Genomic DNA, 22,443 nt, shown 5'->3' with positions numbered 1-22,443 from the left:
TGATGGACAACATGGATGCCCGCCAAACAACATCTCAGCAACGACCCCACATCATCCATCCCACATCATCCATCCCACATCCCAATAAGCACAATAATGTCACAGCCACTTTGAAATATCAACAATATCAACTCGTGTAAAATGACTGGGCCATAAACAAATTTAATATTTCAAACAGGCTAATCCAAGTCTCTTTGACAATTGATAAAAATGCCTCAATATTTCATGCCTAGTGTTCATTTCTCCACTTTTCCAGATCCTCTCTTCTCAATCTTTTACCGCCTGATCTCGGCTCCCATTCTCCATGCTCACTCTACATTCCAGTTGAATTCTTAATTAAAATTAATCAATTTTCCAGAGATTCTAAAAATACCTGCTACAAATTGTCCTCATAAGCACACAGCCATTGCATCATCCATTCAGCACAGAGCCTTACGCCAGCTGAGGTAACCCGTCCCCGCATACAAACCGCGCAGGAGCTGAACGACACGCCGAGATAAAACACTGGAGAGGCGCTGCAGCTTGTTATTGTCATATTGTGAGAAACTACCCCAGACAACATCTGTAATTGAAATACAGACACTCTTGCCAGTAAAGACGCATGGAAGCAACAAACCCCAGGTAAATAGCTCTGCATCTAGTAAGATACTGCCAGTAGCCCTACATTATACATACTAATACATCCCCAAAACAATGCTGAGCCCCACTAACCTGTGACCCACCACTGCTGCTGTACGTCAGCGCCATGCCACAGTACATTGAACCATGCTACCGGCCATTTATAATCCCTCATTATTCTGCTAGATAGCTACTAGCCATCTTACTGTACACTCCTAACACCCACCCTCCATACACACACATTAATGTTACACACACGTTACTCACACACATGTACTACACACACACATGCCCACGAAAGGTTACCAATATTAAATTCCCAGTCAAATGACCAACTCTAAATTAATAAAGGGGGCATCTATGGCTTTTCATTTAAATTAGTTCGGCATAACATGCTGAGAGTAATGGATTCACATACAGGATTTCTTTTTTTTTTTTTTAGAACACTCAATGTTCGTCCTATTTGTCTGCCTGACTCAGTCAATACACCCAGGGTCACTCCTCCTCAATCAGCAGTCAGGGAGAGGGAGGGAGAGGGAGATGAAGAGGGAGAGATAAAGAGACGTACGTTTGCTAAAGGAATCTGATGAGACAAAGGATTCATAACCTAATGAGAACTGGCAACTTTGTTCTCCACTAGGCCCATAACGGTACAAGAGCCCTCGGTGCAGTGAACTGAAGGAACACATAAAAAAACATTTTTAAATAACAATAAAAAAAAACGGCAGATAAGGCTGCCTATTAACTAAAATAGAAGATGAAAAACACAGTGTACTGTAGGCTATTTCATTTATGAAAATTATTTGTATGTTCTAATCCAAATTCTAATCTTAATTAGCACATTTCAACCTGTTCTTTGGGGAGCCACAGCTGGGGGGCAGTCTAGATGAGGTGAAGAGGTCAATGGAACGGGGGGGTAGAATATATCTTCTACAGTAACAAAGTGGATATTCGTCAAATCCATCATGGTTTATTTATCTTAACATGCCCACAGTGATGCTATTCAAACATCTAGAAATGGTGCTTTTCAGGCTTAATTGAAGTTCCCATGCAAGAGTATTAAAAAATGTATGCATTCACAACTGTAAGTGACTCTGCTAAATTATTAAGCGAAAAAACGTATAAGCTGGTAGCATAGCTAGAATTCCGAAATTGAAATGCAGTGTATTGCTGCGATGACATCAACATATATTGGGGCTGACATCAATACCAGCATCATACTCCAGTTTGAATCTCACTATATTGTGAAATAAACATACATGGAGGACACTCTATTCTGTCGGGAACACTTTGGCTTCCTTGAAGATTACAACAGCATGAGCGACAGACAGATTGGGGGGGGGGGGGGGGGTTAATGTTGCCACTACTCGATGAGAACAGCCTCAAAGCCGTCAAACACCTCAAACATGTAGAGACATTTACACCCACCTCACTACAGCATTTGGTTCTGACCGATGGGACGTGAGGAATAATACTATCTCCTACACATGAATTAGGGTCGATGTACACATCTCACAGAGGGGCACAGGGTGTATACATTCTGGTGAGGCATTCCACCTCTACATCAACCCCTCCTCCATATGCTGATCTCTCTTTCCTTTCTTAGTCTCCCTTCTAGTATTCCTCCAGCACCGGTCTCGGTTTTCGTCCAACCATCCCTTGCTCTCTTCTCTTGGTTTCTCCACCAGATGCTCTTATCTTTTCTCTTAATTAGGGCTGCACAATTTATCAAATTCACATTAAACTCTCAATATGAATATTGCAAGAGCATGCAATATTTTGAAATGCATCTCAGCTATGTGTTATAGCCATTTTATAATTTACCAGTTTTTTGTGCATATAGTGCAGGGCTAGTCTCTTCCCATCCTTTGAGGATGTAACACTTTCTGTCAACACCTCTCAAGCTCTCATTCTATTCGCTATCAACTTTGAATCCTTGATTTTTCAAACATCCTATCCTCTCTATCCTCCTTCCAGACCTTCTCTGTCCTTCTGCCTTACCCCTTTATGTTCAGCTAACACCTGTTATGTTTGACTAACCAGTCCTAACCCCTCCTATGTCATACTAACCCCTCCTATGTCATTCTAACCCATCCTATGTCATACTAACCCCTCCTATGTGCATCCAACCCCTCCTATGTCATACTAACCCCTTCTATGACATACTAACCCCTCATATATCCAACTATCCCCTCCTATGTCCTACTAACCCCTCCTATGTCATACTAACACCTCCTATGTCCTACTAACCCCTCAAATGTCATACTAACCCATCCTATGTCATAATAACCCCTCCTAATGTTCAACTCACACCTCCTATGTCCAACTAACCCCTCCTATGTCCTACTAACCATTCTATATCATTCTAACCCCTCTATGTCCTACTAACCCTTCCTATGTCCTACTAACCCCTCCAATGTCATACTAACCCATCCTATGTCATAATAACCCCTCCTAATGTCCAACTCACACCTCCTATGTCCAACTAACCCCTCCCATGTCCTACTAACCATTCTATATCATACTAACCCCTCCTATGTCCTACTAACCCCTCCAATGTCATACTAACCCATCCTATGTCATAATAACCCCTCCTAATGTCCAACTCACACCTCCTATGTCCAACTAACCCCTCCTATGTCCTACTAACCATTCTATATCATACTAACCCCTCCTATGTCCTACTAACCCCTCCAATGTCATACTAACCCATCCTATGTCATATCACCCCCTCCTATGTCCAACTCACACCTCCTATGTCCAACTAACCCCTCCTATGTCATACTAACCCTTCCTATGTCCTACTAACCCCTCCTATGTCATACTAACACCTTCTATGTCCTACTAACCCCTCCAATGTCATACTAACCCATCATATGTCATACTAACCCCTCCTATGTCCAACCAACCCCTCCTATATCCTACTAACCATTCAATTTCATACTAACGCCTCCTTTGTCCTTACTAACCCCTCCTATGTCCAACATCCGCTCTTCCCCCTTGTCCACTTTGCCCAGCTCTCCATTGTTTTCTCCATCACTCTCCAGAATGTTAATTCAGATTGGCTGGACTGGGCAGATAGTGCTGTTCCAATAGCACTTACGAGAGCATAATCAATCTCTCTCTCTCTCTTCCCCTCCATCCATACACCCCCCTCCCACTTTCATATTCTCCCCAAATACTCTCCCACTTTCATATTCTCCCCAAATACTCTCTCACTTTTATATTCTCCCCAAATACTCTCTCACTTTTATATTCTCCCCAAATACTCTCTCACTTTTATATTCTCCCCAAATACTCTCTCACTTTCATATTCTCCCCAAATACTCTCTCACTTTTATATTCTCAACAAATCCTGGAGAAGAACTCACTCTCTCCTCTAACTCTTTCATTATTGACTCAACCTGAACTCTCTTTCCTACTTTCTTCATCACTTTATATCTCTACCCCTTACTCTGTGTGTTTAATGTAATTCTCCCGCCATCCTCCTGGCCATTCTTCCTTAAACCACAGCCTACTGTGCCTGTCAGACCAACAGTCAACTCCTAGCTGCTGCTCTCTGCTTCATTACTCCATTTCCCCAAAATGCTTCATCTGTTCCTACTATTCTCTTCTAACCTACATATTGTTTCTTTTTCTTTTTCTCTTTCTATCTCTGTCTTTCTCTCTTTCATCTTACCTACACATGTAATCTTTCTCTTATGCAGCCTTTAACTTTCATGCTTTCTCTCCCTTTTCATCTCTTTCTACATACCTTACTCTCGCTCATCCTTTCTCTCTGTGTACCTTACTTTCTTTGCCTATCAACTTCTCTTTCTCTTTTCCTTTCTCTTCGCCTACCATTCTCTGTATCTTTCTGATGTGTACACTTCACGACTGGCATCAGCTTTAGTGTCAGGTTGGGAGAGACGGGTAGAAAAAACTAAAGATAGGAAAGGACACAATTACAAAGAGATGTGGCGAGAGACAGAGTCAGACAGAGAGAGACCCAGAGAGACAGACAGACAGAGAGGTAGAGAAATACTTCTTATTCAGAGAGACAGGCTGTGTTTCCCTGGCAACATAGTTTCCATCGAAACGGTCTTGATAAAGATGCCATTAGTGCAAGCAAAGAAAATCCACTCGTTACATTGATTCACTTCTACGTAAAGACGGCAGGTGCACGCACTTACACGTACACACGCGACGCCTAATCCACATGCCGACCACATCTCACAGCAGACCACATCTCACAGCAGACCACATCTCACAGCAGACCACATCTCACACACCAGAGGTCAGTTCCGGTGCCAGCCATACTGCATATCCATGAGAATCGGTGCGTCTGATTCCAGCAGACTGTGATAAACCTAGATGGCAACATCCATATGTTTTTTGTGGTGTATTTGCAGAAATCAAACTCTCACTGCTTCTGAGACAGTGCAACCTGAGTGCTTTGGTCTACACGCTCAGTTTTTTTGCCAGAGAGCGCAAGCAGAGTTGGCCCAGAAGACTGACTGAGGAACGGACTGACTGACTACACATTGTTAAACAGTGTCGTAGTCAGAGACGCAGATTACCACTCAGTGGTCCAGGTATCGAATCTGGCCAGGGCCAAGAAAGATTAGCTGAGGATAAGCTGGCTACTAGCATCGGTAGCTACATTCAGTAAACCAAGCAAACACGACAAACGGAAAATACAGCTGCATCGGATGAACTGCCCACGGTGGCAGGAAATTCCCCACAAAAGCGTGGTGTTCACAGACCTTTAAAATGCAGAGCTAACATCCACTAGCATGGAACACTGTTTGGGTCTTTGTGTCTCAAAATGAATGTGTTAAATTACACTATTCAAAGCACTGAATATGCCTATTGACCAATCCACACTTGAATTTAAACTATCATTACTTGATTCTTAATTCATTCCTAACATATATGTCACAGTGATTCATGGGTAGGTATGTAATTATGTCGGGATAGGTGTGTAGCACAACTGGTGCTGCAGGAAAGGCAGCAGTAATTCAGCTGTGGCTGAAAGGAAGGCTTCCCATTCCCTACCTCAAGGTAGCTAGGACTGCTGGCCAGAAAAAAACATTACTAAAAAGCAAAAAAGATGCAAAAAAGGTTTTAACCCAAACAAATATAGCCACTGACACGAAATCTTGTTTTTTAACTTGGGAAAACAGGCCAGAAAAAAGCTAGCGGATGATGAACAGAAACAATGTTCTCCCAACAACAACAAAGCGTATCAATACCACATCTGTTTCATTTAGATAGTTAAGTAGCAAGGTGTCATCTCAATACTTCGAATTTGTAATGCCGTTTTCATTGTTGGTCATGTTTTGGCCCGGTCCATTTAACTAACACACTGGTTGCTAACTGAATAAAATCAAAGTGTCCTGTTGTGCACAGTAGTCTGCATGCTTGTCTTAAGAAATTCTGAAATTTGGTACTTACCACAGATTCCTGTGTGCAACTTCCTAGGGTAGAACCCCTGGCTTGCTGATGTTATGTAACCACCTTATTGGCTTTATAACAAACATCCAAGCATTTAAATGATATTGCAATGCCAAATGGAGAATCTTACTGTACTGTAGCTGCGAATGGCAGGGACTAGTCAGGATCCAGGGAAAGATAAACAGAGCAAATTACACACAGATCCTTGATGACAAATCACTCAGGACCTCAGACTGGGAAGTGGGCTCACATTCCAAGAAGGCAACAACCCAAAGCTCTCAGCCAAGGCAAAGCAGGAGGGCCTTCAGGACAAGTCTGTAAAATGTCCTCAAGTGGCCCAGCCAATGACTGCACTGGAACCTTATCAAACATTTCTGGAGGGACCCGACAAAAGATCTGCACTGAAGAATGGGAGAAATTCCCCAAATTCAGGTATGCAAAGCCTGTAGTGTCATAGCCAAGATGACTTGAGGTTGTAAATGCAGAAAAAGGTGCTTCAACAAAGTACTAAGTACAGGGGTCTCAATACTCATGCACTGTGATATTTCATAAAGGGGGTGGTATAATTTTGCTAATAGTTCTGAAAACCTGTTTTTGCTTAGTCATTATGGGGCATTGTGTGCAGATTGATGAGAAAAAAAATCTATGTAATCCATTTTAGAATAAGGCTGAAACAATCATCAATCAATCAATCAGTCAAATGTATTTATAAAGCCCTTTTTACAACAGTTGTCACAAAGTGCTTTTACAAAATGCCCGGCCTGGAACCCCAAGGAGCAAACAACAACAGGTTTGAATTTTAGTGGCTAGGAAAAAAAGGCCGAAATTTAGGGAAGAAACCTAGAGAGGAACCAGTCTCAGAGGGGTGACCAGTCCTCTTCTGGCTGTGCCGGGTGAACATTTTAAGAAAGATAACAAAATGTGTAAAAAATTTAAGGGGTCTCAATACTTTCCAAATACACGGTAACTTAGTGTGTGTGTCTGTGTATGTATGTATATGTTGGTATGTGGAGAGGGTGGGGTGGATGTTCAGTATGGAGACTATTGAGTTGGCTATTTGCAAACATACAGAATGAGGAAGGTTGTGTTTGTTCTACAGTAATTGAAGGGAACAGGGGAGGGGCACCATTTACATTCATCACAGGCGCTCGCTTTGTCTCAACTCAGAGAACACGAACAAAGAGGAGGTGTAAAGTGATCTTTCTGTGTGGGTGAGCTTTAACGGTTTTTCAAAAACCTCCGGGTGTTTCTATCATGGTTCTGTGACAGCTTAGGCAGAGAGCTCTGTAAATATTGCAGATATTTTATGTTATATTTTATTAAATTATTGTTATTTATTTATTTAGTTGCACTAGGGGTTTGATCATTATATCCTGTGATCTTGACTCACAGAGATGCAGTATTGTGATGAAAAGTCCATATTTTGCCTTGATAGTTAGCTAGCAATCTGATTGTTTGGATTAAATGTAGCCTTTTTTGTTTGGATGTATAACACAGAGGACTGCATGCTGTGTCCTGTATTAGAGAAACTTCATAGACTGTTCAGGGATTGATGCTAACAACAGGACCATTACCAGTGGAGCAGCTCCAGTGTAGGACCAGAACCTGGTGCCAGAGGACTAGGACCGAAGGACCAGAACCTGGTACCAGAGGACTAGGACCGAAGGACCAGAATTCCCGAGTTCCAATTGACTATTACCAGAGGACAAATACCAGATGAACAGTACCAAATGAGTATTACCAGAAGTTCAATACCAAATGACTATTACCAGAGGACCAGCTCCAAATGACTTTTAGCAAAGGATCAGTAACAGAGAATCAGTACCAACTTACTATAACCAGAGGACCACTACCAAAGATGTAGAACAAAATGAGTAGTACCAGAGGATTATTACCAGATGATTAGTACCAGAGGGCCAGGACAAGATTACTAGTACCAGGGAATGTTACTAGAGGAACAGCTCCAATTAAGTGATTAATGATTCAGTGAAACAGGTGTGGCCCAAACTTCCTCACCCTCCATTTTCTGTAGTATAAGAAGCGTAACTTTGACATTTAGTTGTGCATCAGCACGTCTTGTTTGGTTGTCAGTGTCTGACAGTGATACAATTACTCTTGTTAGTTGATATTTTTTTAATTGGCAGGTAGTTAGTGAGCTAAATCTTTCTCTACCATTTTTTGAATTAGCTGTTTAATTGAAAATATGTATCTCTGTCTTACGGCAAAATGTTGAAATTGTAGGAAATTAGCTGTTAAATTACAAAAAAATATATCTATGCCCTATAGCTACACATGTAGAATTGCACAAAATTAGCTGTGAAATTGCAATAAAAATATCTCTATCCTATGTCAAAAACTTTGAATTGCTGGAATTTAGTAGTAAAATTGCTAAGAAATGTATGTATGCTCTACAGGAAGATGTATAATGTATATATGTATAATTACAGAAATGAGATAGTTGTTGTCTGGAAGGTGGTGGGCCCTCAAAGCACCTTAGGGCCCCTCAAAGAGTAGGGCCGGCCTTAACACCACATGCTGAGTGTGTGTGTGTGGAAAATGTATTATATATACTGTTCCTGAGTTGAAAGTTTTAAGGCGTAAGTTTTTATTTGAGTGAAGGTGTGCATGGTGAGAGTATCTGGTACCGTGCGGCCAAATGTGTGCACAGCTTGACAACACACTGCTGGGTAATTGACGGAGCCCTTCTCATGGTCTCTACTGTTGCCTGCCCTCCATCACACCCTTCACTCTGCCTTCCTCCGTTGACTGAGAGCCTGGGTTCGGCAGCGGTTCAACACAGGGAGGGGCCGAAGGGGCAGGACAAAGCAAGGGCAAACCAGACAAGAGAAGACGAGCACAGCTAAAGGAAGAAGGGAAGGTGAGAAAAAGGGAATGAAGAGGGAGTCGGGTGCACTACGCAGAAAAACGAGGGACAAAAATGAACAGCACGCTAAACTGAACGGGTGGATACTGTGTTGATATTATTGAGAGAGGAAATGAGACCAGAGAAGACCAGGGCTGGTTAAGGGGGGGGCGGACAGGGAGTTCACATGGCCTTGTACGCTCATGGCAAGGGCATCGAGCTGGTGATAACTCTGGGCTCTGCATGCTTCGGAATCACAGTCCATCCACAGCCTATGAATAGATAGTGCCGATTGCCCAGCCTGCCTGCCACTTCAGACAGGGTAGAGGGCTTTGGGAGATAAGGGTAATGAGGGTCTCATAATGGGGCCAATACTGAGTCCAGAGGGAGGGTTGTGAGGATGGGTGGAGAGTGGGAGGCCGGGCCAACACCTGGGCATCTGGAGGAAATCTGTCTGCCCCTGCGGGCTGCCAGGGTCTGGGTAGAGGCAACGCCATTATCATACTTAATGAGACAGAGAGCGGAGATGAGAGAATGAAAGGATATGGGAGCAATGGGATTTAGCAGGAGTGGGACGGGGCAGTGTGAGATAGATTGAACAGGCAGAAAGACAGGCAGAAAGAGGCAGGCAGAAAGACAAAGAGAGACAAAAACAATTATGGACTGTTAGAGACAAATAGAGACAGAAAAATAAAGACAGAGAGAGTGAGACATATAGAGACAGACAGAGACAGAGAGGGTGAGACATAGAGAGACAGACAGAGACAGAGAGGGTGAGACATAGAGAGACAGACAGACTGGGGGGTGGGGGGGTGAAATAGGGACAGATAAAAAAAATCGAGAAAAGTTGAGTATAAAATGGTCCTACTAGGGAGAAATAGGACACAAATCCAGGGCTCTCTCATTCCCTCACTCCCTCACTAAATCTCTCTCTCGCTCTCAAAAGGGGGACATACACTGAACTGTCACTTTTCTAAACCAGGACAAAAACAAGGGGGTACTCAAAGACAAATGGAAAGAAAACGGAGTAGAAAGAGACCCAGACAAGGAAAGCAGATAATAAAAGTTGGGCTAAAGTCCCCTGTGCTCCTTCACTTCACATCCAGTTACAAAGCAGAACCACAGCGACAACACCTAATCAATGAGAGACACGTGGCCAACAGAGAGCCAGACGGACAGGGAAAGGCTCTGTCTGAATTCCCTTATCATTTACAAATGCTTCTAATTGTGGCAGTGTTTTAAAGAGACGTGGCTCCGTGGGTACAGAACAGCACATTCATCTAACGGAAATACAAAACCTTCCTGATTAGTAAGGTGCTGTTGTAGGCCATCATTGGGAATATAAATAAATACAGAAAAACCTAATCACAAGGAGTCAAACTAAATCCCCACGGTAAGTGGGGGGGGGGGGGTCGTTCTTCGCTGGGAAACATGGTGTCACCGGTCCATTTTCACACTACTGTCCTTGCATGACTGGGGGTATAGTGTCTTAGGGAAGCACTTCTCATGCCCATCACTCACAGGAAGAAGGACATTGGCTTCCAAAAACAAGGCCTGAGCATAATTTGTGGCAATGAATTCACTACTGAACTGTGATTAAATGCTTCAATTGGCTCGCTGCTTTCATCCCTCCACAACAATTAGCCCTGGACACAATTCAACACCGTTGAATCATTCAGCCCGTTTTCTCTACAGAACACACTTAAACGTGTACATGCGCACATAAACAAAGAGACCCCCCGCACACACAGATACACAAATATAAACACTGACACACACATGCACAAACATGCTCAACCACCTTCTTTCTCTCTCTCTCTCTCACACACACACACACACACACACTGACCATAACATAAACACTAAATAAAAACACCCTAAATCCAGCCAAGCAGGAACAGGAACTAATTGGTCACCTTGGTCAGACCTTGGCAGAATAAATAAATACGTCCTGTTTTCTTCCTGTTGGAAGACTTAGCAGTTGGAGTTAAGTGTAACATACAACAACAGGGAGGGAATGAGGTATAGAGGAACTGAGCAATTGTCCAAAGGGAAAAGACACAATGCAATAGCAGTTCATTCATGTAATTATTTCCATTGTCTATACAATACAGGGACAAATGAGCAATCAGATCAAATATTCATGGGTTCTCACATCTTCTGGTGTTTGATTGTGCTAATATAAAATGTGTACAGAGCGTGATTCACACTGGAGTAGATTTGCCAGGGGGTCACGGGGTTACCATTCCTGTTTGCATTAACTGACCATCTGATGTTTAACTCCCAGCCCCCTCATGTAGGGGAGGTCCATTGTCTTCCAGTTTGTATACTGGTCTGGCTGATGTCTGATGTCTGATGGAGACAGACTGAGATTCAGCAAGTGGCATATGTCCCTGAGATGAAAACTTACATGAACCAGGTTTTTGTCAAACCATCAAGCTCACCTTGAAGAAAGGTCAGCTAGCACAGAAATATATTCACAAGACCTGTTTGAACTTTATTTGAGGTATTTATCTCAACACTTTTTTACTGCCATGCTAGCTAAACAGGCTAATGACATTTGCATTAACATTTTATTCATTTAGCTGATGCTCTTATCCAGAGTGGCTTATACTGTTGATTGCATACCATTAGTACCTCTGGTTCTTTAAGCTGGGGATGATTAAGTAGATGATATGAGAGCCAGAATGGATATTTTGCTAGGATAACTAGGTTACAGTTTTTTTTCCAATTGCTAAGACAATTTTAATGAAACTCAGGTCCAGTTGATCTCCATTATGAAGTAATGAGCACTGTAGAACACTGTCGTCTTTAGAAAAACAGTAAGTGATTTCATATTGCTTTCACACACAATTCATGAGCATAGGTTTGCTAAAGTGAACAACTCTCTATAAAAAGATGCAAAACTTAAGTAAATCTTGTGAAACAAAATCATCATTTTTCAGAACTGCACATTCCTTGAACATTTTCTCAAACCTATAAACACGCTTCTTGAAACACACACCATATTGAACAAACCCCAGACATTTCACTCAAAATTAAATATTACGCTCAAAACCATACTATCTTGCATTTAAATGAAACTTTGCCCTCAAAAGTCACAAAAACCATAAAATACAATGATCCAGCTGAACACACAATGAACAGTGGAGGGAGGAATTAAAAACCCTATTATAGAGAGGTATTAATAAAACAATAGCCATAATGTGTTCCTGAATTGCCCATATGAATAATGCCTTTTGCATGATATTTTAGATCGTAAATGATGTCTAGAGAGTATGCTAAAGTATACAGAAAATACTAAAATATCGCAGTTATTAATTTTGTGGGGAGGTTTGCACTGAAATTCACCAAAACTTTGCAAAAGAAGACAAGGTAAACGTAAGTGTTTTTAGACAGGTATTGGGTAATTGTCGTAAACTTGATTCTACCTCAGCCTGCTGTATCACAGGTTGTATTTCCTGATGGCCAGTACTGTATACCTTGAAAAATGCCATTGTCTTGAATTCTTCTTACCGGTTGTCTTTTAAATGGGTTTATTTCGACAACAGTGTTCGAAGAGGAACGAGAGAGAGGCTGGTCAGCGAGTCCAGCCCAATATCAGTACATCATCTTTGGCTTTAAGAGTAAGAATATTTAAAAATGACAACAGGTATGTTACAATGAAGCCTTTCGTTAGTTTTTGAATCTTTAGTTCTTGCGTATCTTTTCTATTTTCTTAGCTTTTTTCAATTTGGAATGGCCATCCCGGAGGTCTGATAGGGTGTTTTCTTTTAGGTGGGTGGTTAAACTTTCTCTCATTTTTTGTCATTTGCTTGGTACACTGAACAAAAGACTTAAAAGCAAATGAAAGGCTTCATGGCCATCAAATAAACCACTCTTGTGATCCTCCAGATGGAGTAAGTGCCTGTCTTGTAAGCTAGATACAGTAGAAATATAAGGCACTAGCAACGTCCCTGGAAGAATTATCTTTCCCAAGCTGCTTTTCTCTGCATCTTTCCATTTCTCTTTCTGTCAAGAAGTAATGCGCCAACTGTCCTCTCACCCTTCTTTGTCTTTCATCTGATTCATTGATACAGAAGTGCCCCGCCTCAAACACATTTTCCTCATCATATATCCATCACACATTACTTTGTTTCAATATCACACGGAAAAATATATATGGTCTGGTGAAAAATATATTTCACTAGACCAGAATCATTGTACTGTTCCTTCTCCCAACACCAACTCAGAAAATGTCTCATTCCCTTGTCCGTCTTGCCATGCAACTGTATACAGTAGGTAAGCAAAGGGTTGCCTTGCCAACAGAATTAGTTGCATTTGGCCTTGAATGTTGAGAAATGGAGAAAGAGTGAGATAGACAGAAAGACAGTTACCCCATTCTTGGATTGTTTCCCCTAAAAATGAAGCCCATTTCTTTACAGTAATGTTCACATTCTGGTCAATCCACCATGTATCCGCTATTATTTTATTGTTTGGTTGAACAACCTGTCTGTGAAGAAGTTAGATAGCATTGTGAAATTATGTCACCGTACTAGACTTTGTACTCTGCACCCTGGTCTTTTGCACTGATTCCTATAAAGCAACATTATCAGTCTCCACCTTCCACTTAACCCACGTACATTCTCTCTTTCGGTAATCAAATATAGTGCAGTGGCGAGTTGAATTAGCTAGCAGTTCTAGCTATCGTTGACAAACTTTGCTGACGTTAGCGAATACCATCTAATGTAAATATGTCTAAATGATGATGATGATGGCAAAGTGAAAATATCTCCTACATATTTTTTACTTATTCAGCAATTTCCTTTTATTTCTAAACCTCTATAGTGCAAATTAGAGTAAATTGTTTTTTCTTGTTCTACACCCTCTGTAGAATGTTGAAAAGCTGTCCTAAAGGTTGTGTGGGTGTATTAGATTGGCATCAATGAATTTATCTTAGGAATTAAGATGAATTCCTGCAGTACATTCCAATGCACGAATTTCATTACATATTTCCACGGATGGCAAAGTGTGTCCACATCATAATTAAATATCATCCTTAAATTCTTCATCAGTCATTTTTTTGTTGCCATGGCTAATGTCAAAATGTTAACTAGCTATGGGAGCAAGGGACACTGTGTCTGTGTGTTTGGTTCCTGGCATGCTCCCTTTGGTGTCACAGCAGACTAAATAACGGCCAGTTGTTCACCTTACAAAGCCATCAGGGCCTTCTCTGCCTTCGGAGGTAAAGATATTAAAATTTCATTCATATTATCAATTGTATTATTCAGTCTTTTTTTTTCCATTTCTTTTTCATTAACTTTAATTTACTTCTGATCACTTTCTTAAGTTTGGGTTATTTTTGGGGTTATTTTTATTTGATCTTTTCATTAACTTTAATTTACTTCTGATCAGTTCTTTTGTTTGGGTTGGAAAGTAAAGGTTTGATACCAAAGAAAAAACAAAATATCCAATCAGACTGGATTTGTCTGTGTGTTTTGTCTGTGTTTGTTTGTTTGTCTGTGTGTTTTGAGCTGACTAATCGTGACGGCAACCCCAGGCCCGGCACTAGGACAAACGCGTTGGACAGGCATTTGATTTGACCAATGTAGAATAGTAACTTCAGCACGAGGGAGGGAAAGCAAATAGTTTTAGCATGGATGTCCTTCTGAGGCTATATAATAACAAAATACACAGCTGTCAGTCAAATTCGAAAGCTTTTAGTTCCTGCAATAGTTGCACATTCTGTACAGCTTAGACGTCATATCACTTATTAAAGCACATCTTCGAATACATTTTCAGATGAAGGCAAGAGAGCTACAAGAGAGCTACATTCTCGCTGGGGTGGCATTGCCCCTCAATGCCCCTCCGTGCTGCCGGGTCTGGGCATTCCCAGCAGGTATTATCAACAATCATGTTGGTTCACATCTGCCTTTGAACATCTGCCTTTCAACAAGATGTTAGTTTCAAATGATCGACATCTGGTAAGGGTTTCAAATGATCGTCATCTGGTAAATGTTTCAAATGATCATCATCTGGTAAGTGTTTCAAATGATCGTCATCTGGTGAGTGTTTCAAATGATCATCATCTGGTAAGTGTTTCAAATGATCGTCATCTGGTAAGTGTTTCAAATGATCGTCATCTGGTAAGTGTTTCAAATGATCGTCATCTGGTAAGTGTTTCAAATGATCGTCATCTGGTAAATGTTTCAAATGATCGTCATCTGGTAAGTGTTTCAAATGATCGTCATCTGGTAAATGTTTCAAATGATCGTCATCTGGTAAGTGTTTCAAATGATCGTCATCTGGTAAATGTTTCAAATGATCGTCATCTGGTAAATGTTTCAAATGATCGTCATCTGGTGAGTGTTTCAAATTATCGTCATCTGGTAAGTGTCACAGATTTTTTAAGCTTGCTTTCTCTCTAAGAAAATAGTATGTGACTCACCAACAATGTTGCCTTCCAACTTTGTGTGTTCAACATTATGTAATATTTGGCCATGATAAGAAACACTTGTTTTGTATTGTCATGATTGAGGTTTACTGGTTAATTACAGCAAGAGAATAGATTGGAATGATTTTTTATTTAATTGTTTTGTTATTATTTTTTGTATCGACATGGTAAATCTGTTTTATGAAATGTGCCTACCCTACATGGAATGTATGTGGTCACTGTATCTTCAGGACTCCAGTGTGTCCACATCTTTTGTGTCCACAACTGTTAGGTTTATGTTACCACAGGTTTACCATAGCTTGGTCAGTTCACCATAGCTTGGTGATGCTAATATCACATTTTTCTGAGTCGTTAGGCAACGGTTATCTGGCCGCCCAAAGCACAGTCCAAGTATGTGAGCAAAGTTCTATGATCTTTACTCCCACTTATCACCTCCTGTCCATACCGTAAACATAGATTTTCCAGCCCCGCTAAAAATCATTCCATGATTGCTCCATATTTACTACACACATTAAAAAGATAATTTAATATCTAAATCTGGGATTATTTAGTCTAACATTTTCTTTGAGTGTAGGCTATCTGACAAGAAGCCCTCAACTTTTGCGCTCTAACAAAATTACGTGCGTTCCAGACTGTATATTGCCATTTTTGGCATACTGTAATAACAATGGTTTGAGGAAGATGAATGACGTTGGCTTGGCTGGTCATGTTTGCTGGTGGACTCTGTTGATGCAAACATGGAGTGACCATAGCGGTCGGTGATGTGGTTAATTCCAAATGGAACCCATTGTGCCATAACCCCAGCAGCATGGTGTCACGGGTTGGAATCCCCCTGTGGACGGCATCATTTCAGGGAGCCCATTTTATGCAGCTGTATTTGTTCAGGCTGAATTAAAGTTGATTATCCTGAAAAAATAATAATATCCAGTCCCCTGGCTCACGGTCCACGCACGGACTCCAGCCGGCTAAGATAAAGCAGGAGCATACTGCTTTATCCCATTAGACACGGCTAAAGTCAATAGAATGAAAAGGGGTTAGGGAGAAATGTCATTACAACGAGCCACGGAGGGATGTGTGGAGGTCTCACACACAGAGGTAGCACACTGGGTCTGGTTGAAGTACAGCTTCCTGGAGCATTCTCTCTCCCTCTCTCTGTCTCTTTCTGCTTCGCCACAACAATGGCATCTCATGCCAGTCTTGTTGAGTCATTCTTTCCTTTCACACCTTCTCCTCCTTGTAGCCACGTCTTTTCTGTCTTCCTGTTCCCTGCTATCGCACCACGCTGATCCTGTCTCCAACTTCAACAGGCTTTGCGTTTTTCTTCAAGCACAACCACTGTGGCTCTCTGTCGTTCCTCTACCTGCCTGTTTCACCGTCTGTGGGTACCATGAATGATCCGACGTTGATCTGATAATGGCATTTTAAAGCTGTAAAAAATTCAACGCTGATTCGTTTGTGAAGAGACCATAGTTTAAGACAAGGGCAAAAGACCCACACTAAGAAACCAGAAAGAAAAACCAGGCAACCGGGAGAAATATGTAACGTTTTTAAACGTTTGTCAATCAACATTAAATATTTTTGTTGTTAGTTTTTTGGCATAATTATTTCTTCACAAAGTTCTATCAAGTGGATTAGTTGGGAGAGAGAAATATGTTTTGTTACCCTCACTCTGAACTGCTCTTCTAGAGTGAGAGGCCAGTGTGTTTCAAGACAAAGAGTTCAACACTTCAAGCGAATCCTGATGTTAGACTTGTTGATTGCAGTTCGGCCATCACAACATAACAATAAGCTGTTTTACTTACAAATCCCTGGGTGGATTTAGTGACCAGTTACCTGTGTGGCAGACAGCGTCTCTAACCACTACGCTACTTACCAACGGGCAGTCAGTCACTCAGTCAGTCAGAGGAATTCGCTCTTCTTGGGTGGCTCCACTTACGCCGTCTGGCAAAAAACTATCCTAATGCTTTAATCAAGATTTTTTCTTTATAATAAAGCTGATAATTTCTCCAGGACTTTAGTTAGTTATTTACATTTAGGCAAGCTTTTCCCAAGTTATGTCATGATCACGAAAAGAGACAGTGAGGTCTCTGTCTTCATATGTTGGAGGAGTTCAATTATTCTCCATTGTAGTCAATTTCACTGTCCGTTCTGACAAAATACAACCTGCGGCTAAATTCAAAATCACACTTTATATTATTTTATAATCACACTTTCTCACTTACACACACACACATAAGCCCACACACACATGCCCACACACACACACACACACACACAGCCTGTACCTTAGCGGCCATGATCATAGAGGAGCCCCCGCGGACCCCCAGGATGGGTATGTGCGTCTGAGCTGAGATGAAGTCCAGGATCTGGGCGATGGCCTCCTGGTCCGTGTCGTCCCCGAACACCACGCCCTGCAGCCAGTGCTCCGTCATCAGGTCACAGATGCTTTTGATGATGCTCTTGGGGTCCGTCTCATTCATGGTGAGCACCTCCACGTTGGGCGCCAGAGGCATGTGCAGGAAGTCGTCCTTCTCCCGGGCACCTGCCAGTGCCACCTCGCTGGAGTTGCCCACCAGCACCACGGCGATGCTCAGGCCCGGCAGCAGCTTGGGCAACACCTGGTGACGGGGGGACTGGCCCACGGGGATGTAGTGGGCCATGCCCCCACCCTTGTCTCTGCGGGAGTGGCAGGCGAGGGGCAGATGGAGCAGGCACAGCGCGAGGCCGAGGAGGGGCAGGGAGAGGGAGGCGCAGGCCGCACGGAGTCCCGGCGGACGTCTCTTCTCCTGGAGTCGGGAGTGGCCGTAGCGGCCGCAGGAAGGCATGGTAGAGGAGTGGGAATGTGGTACCTGGCGGGGGGCGGGGCGGGGGCGGGGCATGGAGACATAAACAGAGAGGAGTTAATGTGGTCACATTCATTGACATGGGGATTGCCTAGAGCCTTTGACATGAATCACTGTAGATCAGTGTTAGCGGAACCGGCGCGCTCCCCGGGGGAGGAGTTGAACGGGGGAAGGGGAGGAGTTGACATACATAAATTGTGCATGAATACGTCACACACGTGGATACACACATAGAAACAGGGTATAGACACACCTACTGATCAATATTTCATGAGGTGTGGTTTGAAGCAGGATAAGGCTCTTTATTATGGATGATATAAACTCTCCCGCTGGACGGGCGGCTGAGTCCCTGACAGGGAGGGGGAGAGGGGAAATAGATTAGGCAGGAGGAGGAGAGAGTGCAAAAGAGGGGGACAGAAAAGAGAGAGAGTTTGAAAGAAACACACTTTAACCGGTTGGATGGGGGGGGGTGATCCCGGCTCACTGGCACACAGACAGACGGACAGATTCTGAAATTGATTATGTGATGGATGAGGGAGCGATGGATGACTAGCCCCTCATCACCCCTCCACTTCTCCTCCGTTCTATTTGGCCCTAATTTACTCTCCATCCACTTCGTTCCTCGGCTCTACTTGGATGCCCACATCTCTTTCATTTAAAGACCGTCATTAGTTGTAATTCAGAGAGGGGAGGAAGAATGGAGACAATAGAAGGCCACTCCACAATGGCAGTGTCTTTTGAGTGATTTAACAGTCTTTTGTTACTATCATCATTGTTATTAAAATGAGTTTACCCCTTTTTTCAAAACACACTAAAGGTCCTTCCTCATCACAACTACAAGGCTCCTGTACCAAATCTAGAAGTCGGAATCATTTGTTTTGTCCCTGACCACTTAACACTGGGCAGTTAACACTAATTGCTCCCAGGGCACTCATTATGGCAGCCTCCTGCACCTCTCCAATTCAGTTGTGTTGCTTTACAAGCCAAATTTCGGTCAGCCTGAGACAAATACCCCCAGTCTCTTTTCCAACCTCAGTATAACACAGATCTCACCAAAACCGGACTTTCCTGAGCCAATTCCCACCTCCACATGTGAGTATGCCTGGACTCAAATTACTTCCTGAATGGACAAGCGATGTGGGAAAAAAGCTAAATGTCTTGGCGTGGATGCCTTGGAAGAAGGCCTGGTACAATCTTCAGCTCTCCTTATACTTTTGGGAGTCCTTTCCAAGGAACATGCCAATGGATACAATTGGAAACAATAAAAAATTAAGGAATAAAATAAATCAACAATAATGTATTCAAAAAGTGAATTCCTTTACATTTCTAGCCTGCTTATCTCTTATCTATGCTTGAACATTACAAATACTTTGCTTCTAAATCAAATTATTTCACCATTTAATGTATTGTTGAGTTCACTTAATAGCGTTGGCCATGAATTGAGGAAGAGTATTTTTATTTTCTTATTGTTAATTACTGTATTTCATAAAAGAAATAACCATCATCTGAATTGGCGTTAAAAAGAAAAGTAAATGAATGTACCTTTAACGCTGGGCGAGAACTTGGGTGAGAAATGTGAGAAATGTTGTAATTAAGTGGAATACAGTTGTTCTAAAAGTCACAGAATACAGAACGAGGAGCCAGCATGATTACGTTTGATAATGTGATGAAATTCACTACTGTAGAACATTCTGGATTAGAGCATCTGCTAAAACTAGAAAATCTAGACCATTTTAGCACATCAATCAGGGCTGTGTATATTAATAGACTGTATACATATTATTTTATTCCTGTCGCCCACACATCAAACTGAGCATTTCAATGGACAAAATGATTGTGGTTTATTATGCATACAATGGTGGTATAAAAGAGTGAATGGGGGCTTTATTATAATATGCTTTAAAAATTCTGAATGTCAGTGTTATTGGTACTTAAAATATCAGAGATACAAAAGGCACATATTTTATTGAACAACACGTTTTTGTGCGAGCTGGGACCATCTACGTCCCCACATATAATTTAACCTGAAAAGTCCTTTGGCTGGTCCCAAATGTGATTTATGGCTTAAGGGTTAAGTTTAGGATTTAACACACAATTGGGCACTGTGTTCAATTCGGTTTCACTTTTAGAAATAGGCACCACAGGTTATGTCTAGCCTCAGGCATTAGGGCTATGCTAAGTTTAGGCATTAAGGGTTAGGTTTAGGGCCTTGGGATAGGGAACATGGATTTCTGGGTTTTCAGTTCCCACAAGGGAGTAAAAAAAAAAGAGACAGGAAAGACAGTCATCATGAGAGTGAAAGAGGTTTGGCGAAATGCTGGTGAATGAAAAGGAAGGAGTTACATATGGAGGTCACAATAATAGTTATAACTAATTGCTGAAGGTTCGTCAGCACTAATTGCAGGCCTCTGCGTTAATTATCAATTGCACACTCAAAAGAAAGGCTGGAAAGACGGAGAGAGGGGAGGGAGGTGGGTAGAGAAGAGGCTGAGAAAGGAGAGAGGAAGAGAGAGAGGTAGAGAGAGGGATAGGAGAGGGAGAGAAGAGAAGTGAGGGGGAGAGAGAAACAAAGGGAGCGGGAGGGGGAGGACAGAGGAGTGGGTCAGGACAGAGAAGTAAGAAAATAGATACATGGACCAAGAGACATCAAAAGTGAGTGATATGAGTGGTGGGTTAGAGTTTGGGAGGGGTGTAGAGTTATGAAGGAGAGGAGACAGACATCACAAAAGAGAATAGAAGAGAGTAACGGCAGCTGATAAAAGAGAGATGGGAGAAAGAGAGACGAGAGAGAGGGGGAGACAGGAAGATAGGTGGGAGAGAGGAATAAAGAGAGATGGGAGAGAGGGGGAGACAGGAAGAGAGGTGGGAGAGAGGAATAAAGAGAGACGCGAGAGAGGGGACAACAGAAAGAGAGGCGGGAGAGAGGGGGAGACAGTAAGAGAGGTGGGAGAGAGGGGGAGACAGGAAGAGAGGCGGGAGAGAGGAATAAAGAGAGATGGGAGAGAGGGGGAGACAGGAAGAGAGGTGGGAGAGAGGAATAAAGAGAGACGCGAGAGAGGGGACAACAGAAAGAGAGGCGGGAGAGAGGGGGAGACAGTAAGAGAGGCGGGAGAGAGGAATAAAGAGAGATGGGAGAGAGGGGGACACAGGAAGAGAGGTGGGAGAGAGGAATAAAGAGAGATGGGAGAGAGGGGGAGACAGGAATAAAGAGAGATGGGAGGGAGGGGGAGACAGGAATAAAGAGAGATGGGAGAGAGGTGGGAGACAGGAATAAAGAGAGATGGGAGGGAGGGGGAGACAAGAATAAAGAGAGATGGGAGGGAGGGGGAGACAAGAATAAAGAGAGATGGGAGGGAGGGGGAGACAGGAATAAAGAGAGATGGGGGAGATGCTCTCTTTGAATCTGTTGAATCTTCTCTAGCGGTGCACAGTTTCCATGGCAACAATTAAAATAGGCCTCTCCACACACTGTTGATGGACACTGAGATACAGTAGAGTGTATATGCACACACAGACAAAAACGCACACTTTCCCATTCATACAAATTGATGTGCCCTGGCATTTGACAAACTCTGATATGCAACCCATGCGCCGTTGCTATTGGTTCATTTTAAACACTGTCTCTGACATCATCAACATCTCTGACACTTTTTACACAAGACACACTGGTTACACAGAGTGTAAACTACAACCGTGTGCAGAGGAGAGTAACCACTTTCAGATGATGAACCCATTAAGTTCTATGATAGTTATTCCCAGAACGTCACTTGAAGCACACAAAGGCTGGTCATATAATCAGGCTCTTGCCGGGACTGAGGTCCTTGGGCTCAAACATGTATGGGGCCCGAGAGGCACATTTCTTTTTATTTAGCTTAGATTTTTTTTACTGCAACCTACTTTTGGGAAGTTCATCATCTGGGTAACACTTAAGCTAAATGTAGAATGCCACTCTTCTGTCCACAGAAATGTGTGCCTCTAGAATGGTTGTACATTATCATGGGTACATTATCAATGGCTTTCAACAGTTTTCTGAATTTTATAATAATCTTATGGGACAAACTTTGGATGGGGTTTGAAAAACATGTGTCTCCTGCTGTAAAAACTTTCAGTGAGTGGACAACAGCAATGTTTTCAGAGTATCTTATCTTGGCTATTTTGCCAGAAAGGGTGCATCAGTCGTGAGCTAAGAGTAACCTAGCTTTCATCTTCCTCATGCAGTACTGCAGGAATGTCTATTTAGTAGGCAGCCT

The 22,443-nt window shown here is 42.4% G+C and overlaps 1 protein-coding gene across 4 annotated transcripts in view; it reads right to left on the bottom strand.

Annotated features, from left to right (window-relative positions):
* The window catches only part of LOC105006258 (glutamate receptor ionotropic, NMDA 2B), a 120,212-nt gene that overhangs the window by 54,590 nt on the left and 43,179 nt on the right, over positions 1-22,443 (bottom strand). For 3 of the 4 annotated variants that reach the window (XM_034295577.1, XM_034295576.1, XM_034295575.1), the window contains one exon: positions 17,636-18,199. In XM_034295577.1, coding sequence (XP_034151468.1) covers positions 17,636-18,199 — 564 coding nt within the window. Of the gene's footprint in view, positions 1-17,635; positions 18,200-18,446; positions 18,543-22,443 lie in introns of all 4 variants that reach the window. The other variant, XM_034295578.1, reaches the window with a different exon arrangement.

Source organism: Esox lucius, chromosome 11 (genome assembly GCF_011004845.1).
Source record: "Esox lucius isolate fEsoLuc1 chromosome 11, fEsoLuc1.pri, whole genome shotgun sequence".
Classification (NCBI taxonomy): Eukaryota; Metazoa; Chordata; class Actinopteri; order Esociformes; family Esocidae; genus Esox; species Esox lucius.
Note: the sequence above shows the minus strand (reverse complement) of the source record. Positions and strands in the feature narration are given on the sequence as shown.